The following is a 15006-nucleotide window of genomic DNA, read 5'->3' as shown; positions in this document are numbered from 1 at the left end:
GAAGACTAACTATCAAATGTCGAGGAGGATCTCTGTTATTATTTGTTCGAGTCATTGCGCTTATCGCTCATCCGGTCTATGCAAGTGGCAGCTTGGGAGCTAATTGATAGACGAGAAGCTGGCCGCTACAGGTTTACTTGGAAAATGTGTTGCTTTTTTATCCACTTTAATTTTGGTAATTTTTCTTATTACAGCTTGGTATTTGCAACACCTCTTTGTTGTGCATTGTTTCCACAGAAAAGGTAAGAAACCAGTTCATGTTTATCGTGCTTGGTAAGATTTTACATCTTAAAATCTTTTTGCAATTTTCATATTCTTTAGAATATTAAGAATAGTTAACCAAAGTTAGTTATGCAGTGCTGAAATAAGCTATTCAGCCCACTAAGTCCATGCCGAATGTGATGCATTCATTTGCACAAATGGCATAATTTTCTCTCCTCGCATTCCCATTAATGCCGCAAAGATTCTACTGCAGTAAAACTTCAATAATCTGGTACGATAAGGTCTTTGGTGCCACACCGGCTGAATTTCTGTACGATTAATTATGATTCAATTAATTCCCTACAATCTTGCTACACAGTACAGGTACACCACTGACAAAACTACGATACGGAAACGATTCTTCACAGTTGCAGTATTTGTGAGCACCCCCATCTTTCCCGTCTTTATTTTAATCTCACCTTTACCTGTTGGAACAGCTGAGCGGCTCGGAAGCCAATCGATAGGTAGTGCACATGCACAGCCGTGCCACCCAACCCGCATGCAGTCATTCGACCAGCGCACGGTCGGAAGCTTAACTCATGGTTTGACGCTGTCATGGCGGTACGAAGCTGAGGAACTAGGAAGAGGATGTATCTGTTGCGACCTGAGGAATCCTTTTTTACATTAAAAGAAAATCTGATTGGCTGAGAGTTGCTCGATTCGAGATCAAGTGAGTAGGCCCAGCTCAGGAACAGACAGTGAGCACAGCAAAACAGTCCCTGAGCTGAGCTCAGTTTGCTGTGCACTTTCATGTTAAGCTATGTGCCAGTGACTATGCTCCCGCGTCTCCCCTCTTCTCCCTTCTTGTTGTCTGGATAAATCAACATGTCGATCGGGGACAATGACCCACATTATTATTATTATTATAAACTAGACTGAGGTGGACCCGTTGGGTCCAAATCTCTCCCGCAGGCCTCTCCTGGGGCAACACCCCACCCCCCTCAACTGACGATCCTGCAGGCCTGGCAACCCTCTCCAACTGATGAAGCCCGTTGCCGGGCAGGGAGTGTCTCCTGGGGCCGTGGGCGGGAGAGGGGGGACAGGGAAGGGGAGAGGGTGCCACTCACCTCGGCCCTGTGCCGCCAGCGCTGCAGCCAGAGCGAGCCATGGACCCAAAGCCTCTCCTGCATCGGTGTAGCACCCTCCCCACTCCCACCCCCACTACCCCCCCCCCACTCCCCCCTCCCCCCACTCTCCTCCCCCTTCCATTCCCCCTTCCACTCCCCCTCCACTCTCCCCCCACCCCCCCGCCACACCTACTCCCCTTCCCCCCACTCCCCTGGGGCTATTCTGGGTCCAGCAACCCTACCGATCCGTGCACCCGTTGGCAGGCGGGGAGCATCCCCCGTGGCTGTGGGTGGGAGCCGGTGGTCGGTGGGGAGTTTCTCCCAGGATCGTGCCGGGCGCAGCAACCCAACCGCTCTGTGGACCAATTAGCGGAGAAAGCCACTTACCTGTGCTCCGTGCGTGCAGCACTGATCAGCGGCGAGTGGTGGGGAACGACGGCGAACGGCAGCGGCCGCCTTATTCAGCACGAAGGAGAAGGCAGTTTATTTCAGTGGGAAGAGCGGGGTTTGTGCGCACCTTCCCCCCCTCCCCCCCACGTGGGACCCGGACCAGTCGAGCTAGATCGAAGGCCTTTTTGTAAAAATGGGCGGCGCTCCCCCCACGTGGGACCTGGACTAATTGGGCGTCGATTTGGATGGAAGGAAAATGTAATATAATTTATTTTTTAAATGGGTGGTGCTCTCGCCATGTGGGAAGTGAGCCCCCCCCCCCCCCCCATTGGCCGTCACTCAGGCGGGTCCCATTGTTACGTCACATGCTGAACATGGCAAGATATCGGTTTTATAAGGGAATTTTTAAACTTTAAAATTTCTCTAACTTTAAAAGTATAAGTCCAATTTGAATGCAACTTGGATGAAAGAGTCCCCAGGACAATGGTGATTAAGGTTTTCCTAAATTTGTCGCACTATCGTGTCTCAGGGGCACAAAATTATGGTGAATAACATACAGTCAGAATAACATACATCAACCCATAGAATAACAAACAAACAGAAAGTTTTAGTAATATATATAGATGATTATTATGTGACCTCTGTTGGTCTGACAAACGGATAATACAGAAAGTCTCACGAACAAAGGGTGCCGGAAAATCAGTGGTTTACCTGTTTCACCCCTCCCAACCCTTCTGAATTTGGCGGAAAGTTTCCGCTTTCTTATTTCATTTCTGCCATTCCGATTTTGCGTCACATTTTTCCACAAAACAGTCGGTAATTGCAACTTGTCAATTCGGTCGCTAGAGGTTCCGTGAGAAATCCCCCCGCCCTGGAAGTCTCCCTGAAAATGTGGCACCAAGGCTGGGCAAAACAGCCAATCTCGACCTCATCAGGACTTCAGTTGGGTTGAATTTGCAACCTGCGGCCGGGGCTCTGGAATTCCAGCCCAGCTGGAGCCAGCACATATATCCCCATAGCCGACTTCCTTGGCCAGCTGGATAAACCAGCAAAGCTCTGGAACCAAGAGTGTCAGAAAATCAGTAGTGGAACTGTAATGAGTAAATATTAAATGTAAGTGCAAGATTATATAACTATATTAATTAATTAAGACGGGGTTAAATATATAACACACAGCAGAAAAGCCAATTACCACCTTTTTGGTCTGATTATCAATTAATGTTCGAATTTACTTCAACAAGTACTTCCGTATGTTTAGTCAAGTCGCATATATCAACTCTTTCTTCATAACTTAGTCATACATTTTATGACCATTGTTGTTTTATTCAATACCAAGAAAATTGGGATGTGTAAGGAAAAAGCAAAATAGAAAAAATAAAACAAAACAATGTTTTCTTTGTATTGCAAAAATGATCTCTGTTTAATAACTTTTCTATAAATAGCAGAATCTACTCATGATAGGCCTGACATTGTACTTGTAGTCTTAGAACTACAGACTGTTGGAAATAATAGTTGTTTTTCACACATGAATGTAGTGCAACGCGTATGCGCATTTGGCGTGCATACTTTTTTTGCTGAAAAGTTGCATTACGCGCCATATTATGAATTTTGATGTAAAATTCTGAATTTTGGAAATCAAAATTATGAATTTGTAAAATCAAATGTTGGGAAATCTGCTGTATGATAATAAATCTCGTAAATAACCCAATATTTATAGGAATCATGGAAATGGAACTTTGGTCATTTATATTTTAGTTCATTATTGTCACATGTACAGTGAAAAGCTTTTTGTTGCCTGCTGTCCAGTTAGCGAAAAGACTATATATACATGATTACAAGCTGCAAAATTGTGGATATTTTCAACTTTATGAAGACTGGGATGAAAGACCTACCAGCAGTACATTGGAATAATTATTTTCAGAAGTAACAAAACTATGGCTGAGGGATTCAGTGAGAAAGTTGGGTGAGATTGGATGATATGGGGCTGGATGTGCATCTTGAGATGGTATCATTAAGTGATTGTGAAGTCATCCCAAGATCATTTTCAACACAAAGTCTATAAACTGTGTTTTCAGTTTCTCAGTTACCATGGAGAGGTATAAAAGCTGTTACAAATTGGAGTTTGTGATGAGGACAAAAGAAATTGAATTTGGTCTTGTCAGTGTTTGGAGAGAAGAAATTTCTGCTTATCCAGTGTCATCGCAATACAGCATGGAAACACAAGCCTGTTAGTTATTGGACAAGCAGTCTGATAATTGGAGATAGTGTAGATATTGAGATAGTTGGTGGTGATCATAAAATAGCATGTACTTCATACAAGTGGAAGTAGACATGATTTTTAAAATTGAAATTGCTGAAGATAAATGCTGAAGGTAAATAAGAAAGGAAAAAACCCAAAGGTAGTTTCTTCAGATAAGACTGGCATAGTAGCATGGAAGGTGCAGTTGGGGTGGGATGTATAAAGCATTTCAGGTGATTTCCTGATTATGGCTGGATAAATAAGAAAAGAATCGGGTGTGTTGTTCTAGTAACCGAACAATGAAGGAATGGAATTGGAGTAGGATGATCGATAATGTTGAAAGAAAATTACATACCTGGATTTTCATTGATAGTTAGACAATTTACGGGAATTATATATATTTAACTGTGATGTATTTTATTTAATTTCTTATAGCTCCATGTCTGTGAGCCGTCTTGAACATGATATTCAGAGTAAAGTTCGAAAGACCAGTCCTGGAGTGGAATATGTTTACTTCAACAAAGGATTGTAAAAGCACAAGATAATTATAGAAAAACACCAAGCGATCCAGTTTGTAGTGAGTTCAATGTGACAGAACTTAAAAACTGTGTTTTTTGTCTTAACTCATTTGTACTTTTACATAGTTTTTTTCAGAAAGCTTATTTAATGATCTAAAAATACTAATCTAAATTAATTCCGATTGAAATTTGTTTCAAATAATGCGGTTTTAAAGAGACAACAGTTTGTGCTGTCTGCATTTATGTAGTCTATTTCTAAAATAACTATCATACTAATGTAAACCTGTCCATCAACTGACACAGCACAATACATTACTACATTCATCTTATTAATGTTTGTACTGTGTTTATGTTTTGTAACAAGTGTTAACATTTGCTAATTAGATTAGAACAGAAAATAGATTTTGTGACTATGTCCAGTATTGTGCAAACGTAATTATATTAGAAGGTCAGTATAAACATTTCACTTCAAATTTATGTTTCAGGGCTGTATATGAAAGGATCAGAAGGTAATTCTCCATTAGCTAAATTGTATGCTGTCTGGGCTTTTGCCAGTTGAATAAAGTTTAAACTCCAGATTGAGCACAAAGGATTGAATACTTGAAATAATACAGAACTTGATCCTATGATCAGAAGATGATAATGGTTTTAAATTTTTAAATCTCATTGGCACGTGCAATAAAACTTCAATGTTGCTGTATAAGCACATTCTTTAAATTTACATTCCTAGATATTTAATGCCTTCAGGATTTTTGAAATTAAGTATGAATTATGGTATAATTTTAATAGAAAAAGTATATTGTCTTTTCAATCTTTCAATCAATGAAAGTGTATTGTTTAGATGAAACTGGACAATAAAACTCGAATAAAGTCAAACTTCAAGAAAAGATAATAACTTTTGTGTGAAATTATTTGTCAAAACACAAGTGTTTAAAGAATAATAGTGCTATCATTTTTTTTACACAGATGTTGTAATTGAAGAAATGTTGGCTACAAAACTAAATGATTGCAGTTGTCTTTGCTAGAACTTGATACTAATGCAGCAGTGGGAATGGGTGACTTTCCATATCCTTGTTAATTTTACTTCAACTATCCATTGTTCAGCACCAGAACACAGTAATTTATTTGGAACAAACACATTTTTCATGGTGGTCACTGGATTAACTTTTCTAATAAAATCTTTGCTGATCTCTAAATGAAGATATTAATGAACTATGTACAGCGACTGATATTTTCATTGGTTGGTGAGAAGCCAAGCATAATGGGAATGAAAGTCTTTGAAAGAGCTAAATGGACAAAACTCCAATACATGTAACAGCTCAAACTTGGTGGCCCCTGTCTTTCCAACAGTCATCCTTGCTCAATATATCTTTTATTTTTGATTTGTAATGGTTTCTAGTTCCTAAAGCCTCAAATTCAAGAATCATTACTATGTTTTAATTGTCTCGTGGCCTTCCTCAATTTGATCACTGTAACTTCTTCCCAACCTACAATTTCTGAATTCATTATTCAAATGTCTCATGCCTCATCTCCGTTCCCATTGCCGATTCAAATTATATTCAAGTAAATCAGCATCTGGTATATCATTAGCTATCCCAAAATGGTCAAAAGATTCAAAAGTAAATAGGGTAGGGAATGTTAATGTTGTGCAAAAAAAAAACAATTGCCTGTTACTTATGAAATCGGATCTACAATTTGAATCCAATTCACACCTGAATTTCCACAAGTTGTTATCAAATTTTGAATGGATGTGTGCCCACAGCACAGACTACCGTTGATCTAACATTGCTCAAAAAAAATTCCAATCACATAAAATGGATCATAATAGAAACATAGAAACTAGGTGCAGGAGTAGGCCCTTCAAGCCAGCACCGTCATTCAATGTGATTTGTACCAGCATCTGCAGTTATTTTCCTACACAATGTGATCATGGCTGATCATTCAAAACCAGTACCTTGTTCCTGCTTTCTCCCCATATCCCTTGATCCTATTAGCCCTAAGAGCTATATCTAACTCTTGAAAACATCCAGTGAATTGGCCTCTACTGCCTTCTGTGCTAGATAATTCCACAGATTCACAACTCTCTGGGTGAAAAGGTTTTTCCTCATCTCAGTCCTAAATGGCCTATCCCTTTTTCTTAAACTGTGACCCCCTGGTTCTGGACTGCCCCAACACCGGGAAAATTCTTCCTGCATCTAGCCTGTCCAATCCCTTAAGAATTTTACATGTTTCTATAAGATCCCCTCTCATCCTAAATTCCAGTGAATATAAGCCCAGTTGATCCATTCTTTCATTATATGACAGTCCTGCCATCCCGGGAATTAACTTGGAATCCCTCATCTCCAGCTGCACTCACACAATAGCAAGAATGTCCTTCCTCAAACTAGGAGACCAAAACTGCACGATACTCCAGGTGCAGTCTCACCAGGGCCCTGTACAACTGCAGTAGGACCTTCTTGCTCCTATACTTAAATCCTCTCGCTATGAAGGCCAACATGCCATTTGCTTTCTTCACTGCCTGCTGTACTGCATGCTTACTTTCAGTGACTGATGTACAATGACAGCAAGGTCTCGTTGCTCCAGATGTTAAATAATAGAAATTTAACATCTCAGTTTGGGGTACAATATTTTATTCATTGGCTTAAAGCAATGTGCAAGATAAAGTAAACACCAGTTGCGCAATAAATAAACAAATTAATCCTGGATGACAATTACAGAATCCATCCTGTCAACAGCTCCTTATGATCTTGAATGTTCCAATCAAGTTACCTGACTCTTCTTTTAAACTGAAGATTGACACAAGACACTGGAATAACTCAGCGGGACAGGCAGCATCTCTGGAGAGAAGGGATGGGCGAAGTTTCAAGTCGAGACCATTCAGACTTTTAAATTCCCCGCTGACGAATTTAGGTGAATATAATGGCTTTGATCTGTTATCTTATCTGCAACCAAAATCCCCACTTCTAGATCTTCTCCATCTTAAATTTATTTGCACAGCAGCTAGTTATCAATCAGGAACGATGATACAAATAGTACATCTTTTCAAACTAATGCTATGCTAAGAATTATAGGGTCAGTATATGTTTGAATTTAACTTCAAAATTCTTGCTGTTTTTGAAATTGTCACTAGGTGGAGTGCTTTGCAGATGAAGTGCCATGCAGAGGAAGAGAAGGGAGCTGTTGACTCAAAGGGACAGTCAAGTGTTTCATTGTCATATTTCCTAGATAGAACAATGAAATTCAAACTTGCAGCAGCACCACATAGCTAAATATAGTACTCTGTAAACCGTATAATAAATTAGAATAAAAAGTGTATGTATGTGTATATATATATATATATATATAGGCTAAGGCCTTGGTCATGGCTGACCATGGGTGATGCATCCAGGTTGTTGGCTGCTTGCTCCAAACCTTGGCTAGAGCAGCGTCGATGTGTGGTCAGATGCAAGCCTGGGTGATGTCATATGAAGGACAGGCTGTTGCCCATGCAGCACGTCCCCCCTCTCCACGTCGCTGATCGATCCAAAGGAACAGCAGAGCCATTGCAGTTTAGCACCAGCACTGTCGCAGAAGCTGCCAGAACGAGGTTGTAGACAACGACGAACTAACTGCCTTAGGGACTCTGACTCTGGATTTTTCTTGAGGTTTACTCCTGGAGCCTTTTCCATGACTGGATATGGCCACAAGGCAGTGGAGGTTTTAGATCAGAGTTTTCCCTCTCCAAGATGGACTGCCTTCCCAGGCTGATGAGCCTCATCTGCCCGAGACTTGTGGGGGCGGGAGCATCTACCTTCCCGTCTATAGCACCTGCCCACTGCAGCCTTCATCCGCCTTCCCAGCCGTTGTGACGCTCCACTAAAGTCAGCCATTATCCTCCGCCTGTTTCACCGTTGAGGTCTTGGTTGGATTGCTCTTTGTCAGGGACCTCCCCCTCGACCTTACTGCCATGGGTGACCCTACCAGGAGCATAGCTCCAGACGGCATCACTCTCAGGATCTCAGTTCCACACAAGCTTCTCCACCACGACAAGGTGACAATCCATGGAGATATATATATACACACACTGAACTTTTTTTTCTCATTTATCATATGGTTTATAGAGTACTATATTTAGATATGTGGTGCTGCTGCAAGTATGAATTTCATTGTTCTGTTCATACGTGTGTGTGTGTGTGTGTATTTGCATTAAAACAATAATAGTGCCAAAAGACAAATGCCCCCAAGTCAATGTTGTTCAGAGCTTATTTGGAGGTTGCAGTGTTTAAGCCTAACAGCTGTAGGGAAGAAGCTGTACCTCAACCTGGACATTACAGTTTTCAGGCTCCTGCATCTTCTTCCCGATGGCAGGAAGATGATTAAATCAAAATAAGTAATGTCCAAATGTATATTGGGAGTCCTTGTGAATTGCAGTTAATTGCAAATGTATTGGATATTGCATATCTTTGACAGCTTTACTTTCCAAGGAGCATATTCCGTACAATGTAGGTAGCCATGGAATCTTAACACAGAAAAAAGCCACTCTGCCTCAGTGCTAGTTTGGCCTCTTAAAGTGTCAGAGACCCAATGAGCTTAATTATTTTGTTTACTTGTTACCCATCTAAATTGCAAAAAATATTGCATTGAATCTTATTCAAAATCCTTTGTAGTGTATTATAAATGTATCCACAGTTTGGACTACATCTTTTGCACTATAAATAACTGCAAATCCTTTCCTATTACAGGTTTATAGTTTATAAAAAAATAGAACTGAAAATCTAGGTGAATTAGATTGTGTGAATTAGTCAAATGTGGTGCAGTTATAGAGTTGGAAAGAAAGATTGGATTGGATGAGAGCAAAAATATGCATTCATCAACTTACCAACAGAAGCAAGGAGGTCACACAGTTAAAGTGTTGAACTAAAACCAGAGTTTAATTATACAAATGATTATAACACTATTAATAATAACAACAACCTCGAACAGCTTCTCCTGGCCCGGCTCGATCCAATCGTTAACCCTCAACTACCCGCTGAACAAGCCGGATTTCGGTCTGGACGCTGCACCACCCACCAAATAGTCAGGCTCACCAATGACATCGAAGACAGTTTTGAAAAGGGTCACAAGGCGGGCATCACACTGGTGGACCTCACCGGCGCTTATGATACTGTGTGGCACCAGGGCTTGATCTTGAATCTCCTCCAAACCATCCCTGACTGTCATTCCTTGCCAACCACAGTTTTGTACTCAAGACCAGCGACGGACAATCAAGCCGACTGCGATGCCTAAGAAATGGTGTCCCCCAAGGCTCGGTACTGGCCCCCATGCTCTTCAATCTCTATATCAGCGATCTACCACGCACGACCTTGCGCCAGCATGGATACGCAGATGACTTGGCCCTACTGCACTTGGACAAGAGTTGGTCAAATGTGGAGGATGTGCTCTCGGCGGATATGGAACTTGTCGCGGGCTACCTTAAGACCTGGAGACTAAAATTGAGTATGGCAAAACCACCACAACGGCCTTTCACCTGAGCAACAAGGAAGCTCAACGCCAGCTAACCATCACCCTCAATGGGTCATCCCTACCTTACAACCCATCTCCTACATATCTCAGGGTGAAACTAGACCTACAAGCAACACCCTGAAGCTCTCCGTGCTAAAGTTGGCCGGATCGTCATGGGGTGCCAGGACATCTACTCTTCGAACCAGTGCTCTTGCACTCGTCTACAGCGCCGCTGAGTACGCCGCCCCAGCATGGTGCCGCAGCGCTCATACCAGCAAGCTAAATGCCACCATCAATGACACCATGCGGATCATCACTGGCTGCCTAAGCCCTAATCCGACGGATCTCCTGCCGGTGCTCGCAGGTATCGCACCTGCCAAGCTTCGCAGAGTTCTTCACTCAGGCCGGTGTGCAAGGCCCCATCAGACGCCAAACATCCTTTGCACCACCTCGCCCACGTTTCACAGCAACTGGAACCTCAACGCCTGTCATCTCGTCACCCTTTCTCCCGTCATGTAGCGACCCTCTGTGGCTCCGGTTTCAACATACTTGGAGCATGGAGAACCAGCTGGGAACAGAAATCGTGACCTCCTCAATTTACTGTCGCACCGAACACCACAGCCCCACCCGGCTCGGACATGCCCCACAAAGAGTGGGTCGCCCTGAGCCGGCTCCGCACAGAGGTTGGTAGGTTCAATGCCAACATGCATCGTTGGGGGTTGCATTCATCAGCAGCCTGCATGTGTGGAGCAGATCAGCAAACAGCGCAGCACGTCATTTTTGACTGCACTGTCCTCCGTCCCCCTGGTGGAGGGGTAAACCTCACGGCCCTTGACAACAGCACTGGCTACAGTGCCTGGAGGGCGTTACATAATTTCTGCTGCCTCAAACGCAAGAAGAAGATAACAACAACATTTATTTATATGGCATCTTTAACATATAGGAGTGCGATGAAACAATGAATGTTAATCTACCTTAATTACTTATGGTATTTGTAAGGTGGATTATCAAAGCTTGGTCAAATAAGTAGATTTAAAGGGAAGAAAAAGGCTGGAGAAAAGGGACGGGGGGGGGGGGGGGCGTTTTCAGTGAAGCATCGCCCATCCTTTTTTTCCAGAGAGGCTGCCTGACCCACTGAGTTACTCCAGCACTTTGTGTCTAACCCCTTAAATCGACTTTGTTGACCAAGCTTTGATAATCCACCTTACAAATACCTTAATAAGTATGATTAAGGTGAATTAACATTCATGGGCAAATTTAGTTTCACAAACACCCACTTTGTGTCTATCTTCAGTGTATACCAGCATCTGCAGGTCCTTTCTACTCAAAGATTTAAGGGGCAGTGTTCAAGGTGACATACTTGTGCAACAGGCTGCTGCCGTGCCAGAGCTCCAGAAACCCAGGTTCAACCCTGACTTTTGGTGCCCTCAATGATGTGGAATTTAGACATCCCTCCTGGGACCATATAGACGTTCTAAAGGTCTTTAGCGGCCCCCCATATCTCAGACATGTTGGTTATTTGGCTGTTGTAAATTACCCTCTGATGTAGGCGGGTGTTGGGGAATTGGGATAGGTTCAGGAATTGATGGGGGTGCAATTAGAAATAATGCAAATTCCAGAATTGGAATTGGTACATCTGACAGAATGTAGGAGAGTAAGGAGTGGTTTGAAAACAAGGGCAATCATTTAAAATAAAGGTGTTACTTAACTAGCGGCAGAGCTTTGGGTAACTGAATAGAGCAAGGGAATTGGCTAGAATTTTGTTGAAATAATCTGGGGGTAATAAAGCCATGGTTAAGGGCTTCAATAGAATATTAGTTGAGACGGCAGAGACAGACAATGTATCAGAGACAAATGTAACACCTAGGTTGTGAACCTTCTGTGGCTCTGATTGAAACAGATGGCAAAGCAGAAAGGTTTGATATTTTGTTGTGTTCGAACAATGGTTTCTTAATATCTAGGCAGAGGCAGTTGTCTTTAATGCAGTGCTGAATGTTGAAAAACAATTCTAATGGTATAGTGATGCAGTGGTGAGATAGACCTTATGTGTTCATTGGCAGCTTTAAAAAGGGGTTTAGGGGCCAAGGATTATCAGGGTTTGAATTTTTTTTTTAAATCAGAAGCAACCTATTGCAAATATCATACTTTTATTTATCTGACTTGACTTCATGTAAATTTTGTGGCCAATTAATATGTGACTCCATTCTTAAAAAAATGAGTCGTAAATGCGAGTGAAAAATCCAATTTTTCTTTCACCATCAGTGAAACCGCTAAAGTTCCCCTAAGTGTAGTTTTTACCCTGCTCCTTGACAACACTATCCAAACACACAACTTTCATATGCACACTGATGACATCTCAGTCTATCCCACCATCTCTTTCGTTGCTTTACCCTATACAGATATTTCAATAGACAATAGACAATAGGTGCAGGAGTAGGCCATTCAGCCCTTCGAGCCAGCACCGCCATTCAATGCGATCATGGCTGATCACTCTCAATCAGTACCCCGTTCCTGCCTTCTCCCCGTACCCCCTCACTCCGCTATCCTTAAGAGCTCTATCCAGCTCTCTCTTGAAAGCATCCAACGAACTGGCCTCCACTGCCTTCTGAGGCAGAGAATTCCACACCTTCACCACTCTCTGACTGAAAAAGTTCTTCCTCATCTCCGTTCTAAATAGCCTACCCCTTATTCTTAAACTGGCCTCAAACTAAATACAGTATTTAGATCTGCGCTGGGTTTTTTTTTTTAACTGATTGTTGTTCAAGTGAATGTTATTTTCGACTATGTTGTAAGGCACACAGTTGTGCCGCTCACATATTGACCTTGACTTTGCTTAGGTTAGCAGTAGCAAGAAATTTGCTACTTAAATTTGCTGGTTAAATGCAGCTGATAAATTGAACAGAATTCAAATTCCTGATCACTACCCAATGGGCGCTACTTATAAATGTGCACACATGAATATGGTTTGGCAATGGGCTGAGTAATATCATTGTTGACTAGCAAACCGAGTCATGGTTCAGATGTTGAAAGCAAGAATGACATTTTGGAAAAGATATTTGGAGACTTGTGTGGATAGAAGAATTTCCAAGCAAGTTCGAGGAAAGAAAGAGGCACAGAATGAAGTCACAACATTTGCAAGTGAAATAGGTATTTGCAAACTGAATTAATTTCCTGGCAAACTCCAGTATAAGTGTTCACGTACTGTTGCTGGACCCGAAACGTCACCCATTCCTTCTCTCCAGAGATGCTGCCTGCCCTGCAGGGTTACTCCAGCATTTTGTGTCTATCTTCGGTGTAAAGCAGCATCTACAGTTGCTTCCTAAACACTTAAAAGCATTCCTTTGCTTCATTCGTTCACGGGGTTGAGAAATCAAGAAAATATTTCCAGATGGAGTCTCTCGTGGGAAATGTGTAGGAAAGAACTGCAGATGTTGGTTTACACCGACAATAGACACAAAATGCTGGTGTAATTCAGCGGGAGACATCTCCGGAGAGTAGGAATGGGTGACGTTTTGGGTCGAGACCCTTCTTCAGACTAAGTCAGGGGAAGGGGAGACTAGAGATATGGAATAATGGAAGAGATATGAAAACGACAGATCAAAAGCAGACCATGATCAAAGAAATTAAGAATGGTAAATAGAGAAAACGCTGGAGTAACAGCGGGACAGGCAGCATCTCTGGAGAATAGGAATGGGTAACGTTTCGGGTCGAGACCCTTCATCAGATTGGTACATTGTTAGCCGAGGGGAAGATGACAACGAAGCATACTACCAGTAAAATATCAGTAGAATTCATCAGGGGGACAGTGAAACTAATCGGAGAACTAGGGTGGGCGAGGGACGCAGAGAGAGGGAAAGCGAGTTACTTGTACTTAGATAAATCAGTATTCATAACGAAGATAGACAACATGCTGGAGTAATTCAGCGGGATGGGCAGCACCTCCGGAGCGAAGAAAATGATGGGGTTTCGGGTCGAGACCCTTCTTCAGACTTTACTTAATTCTACGCCATATCCACGCCCTCAGCAGGCGGTCCCTCGCCTACCTGGACTCGACTAGACTACTCAATATTCATACGCTGGTGTAGGAAGGAACTGCAGATGCAGGTTTAAATCGAAGATGGACACAAAATGCTGGAGTAATTCAGCGGGACAGGCAGCATCGCTGGAGAGAAGTAATGGGGTTGTAAGCCGCCCAGTAGTGTCTATCTCCCGTGGGGAGGTAGCGAGCTGCTGGTGCGGGCGGGTGTGCAGCGCTGCGCCTGCTGCAGCCGCCCCCTCACGTGCCTCGCCCGCTGGAATGTTCACGCGCTGGGTGGGTGGGGCGTCTGCCGGCCGCGCCGCGCCATTGGCTGGGAAGCCTAGTGCATTGTGACGTGTGGCGCCAGACGAGTCCCCCCGCCGCGCTGCGCGAGTCCCGGATCCGCGCGTTCGAAACGGACACGAGCCGGAAAAAGCCGCGAGGCCGCGAGCAAGGGAGTCGCTGCAGCGGCAGAGCAGTAGCAGCAGCAGCAGCGTCGCCGCCGGTGAGTGAACGAGCGGCCGGCTGGGGGAGGGGCGAGGCCAGGCCCGGCACGGTGGCAGCGGCGGCCCCCGAGCTTGTCAGCCCACACGGGCCTCTTTGATCGGTGGGGGATGGGACGGGACAGCGGTTAACCGGCGGTTTGACGCGCCCCGCTGGCCGAGGAGGTGGATAGATAACGGTCTGGCCGGACGGTGGGCCGTGCCCGCCGGCGCCTCACCCCCACCACTCCCCCTCCCTCCATGCCCGGGTAGTGAGGGGTTGGAGCTGCCCGAGGATCTGCGTGGCGGCCCAGGGGTTGAGGGTGGCGGCCCCGGCGCTAGGGGTCGCATCCCGCCTGTCTCGGCCCGGCCCCCGGCCCCGCCACACGGGGCGGAGGAGGAATACGCGGCCTTGCAGGCAGCTTCCCACCTCCGGCAATAAAAAAAGTTTGTCAGCCGCCACCCCACTTGGTTCATTGTAGAGCCGCACCCCGCCAACGTTAACTCACGGCTCCCCGCATATCCTTCTGAAAGCTGGCCTTGGAAGAAG

General features: G+C 44.0%; 1 protein-coding gene across 1 annotated transcript in view; it reads left to right on the top strand.

The window, feature by feature from the left end:
* LOC144600142 (sideroflexin-1) overlaps positions 1-5328 on the top strand; it is a 63687-nt gene extending 58359 nt beyond the window's left edge. Inside the window, exons 10-11 of the mRNA XM_078411593.1 lie at positions 195-242; positions 4393-5328. Coding sequence (XP_078267719.1) covers positions 195-242; positions 4393-4489 — 145 coding nt within the window. The 3' untranslated portion in view covers positions 4490-5328. The remainder of the gene's footprint in view (positions 1-194; positions 243-4392) is intronic.
* The last annotated feature ends 9678 nt before the right edge of the window (positions 5329-15006 follow it).

Source organism: Rhinoraja longicauda, chromosome 14 (genome assembly GCF_053455715.1).
Source record: "Rhinoraja longicauda isolate Sanriku21f chromosome 14, sRhiLon1.1, whole genome shotgun sequence".
NCBI classification, from domain to species: Eukaryota; Metazoa; Chordata; class Chondrichthyes; order Rajiformes; family Arhynchobatidae; genus Rhinoraja; species Rhinoraja longicauda.
This window is presented reverse-complemented; position numbering and strand designations above follow the sequence as displayed.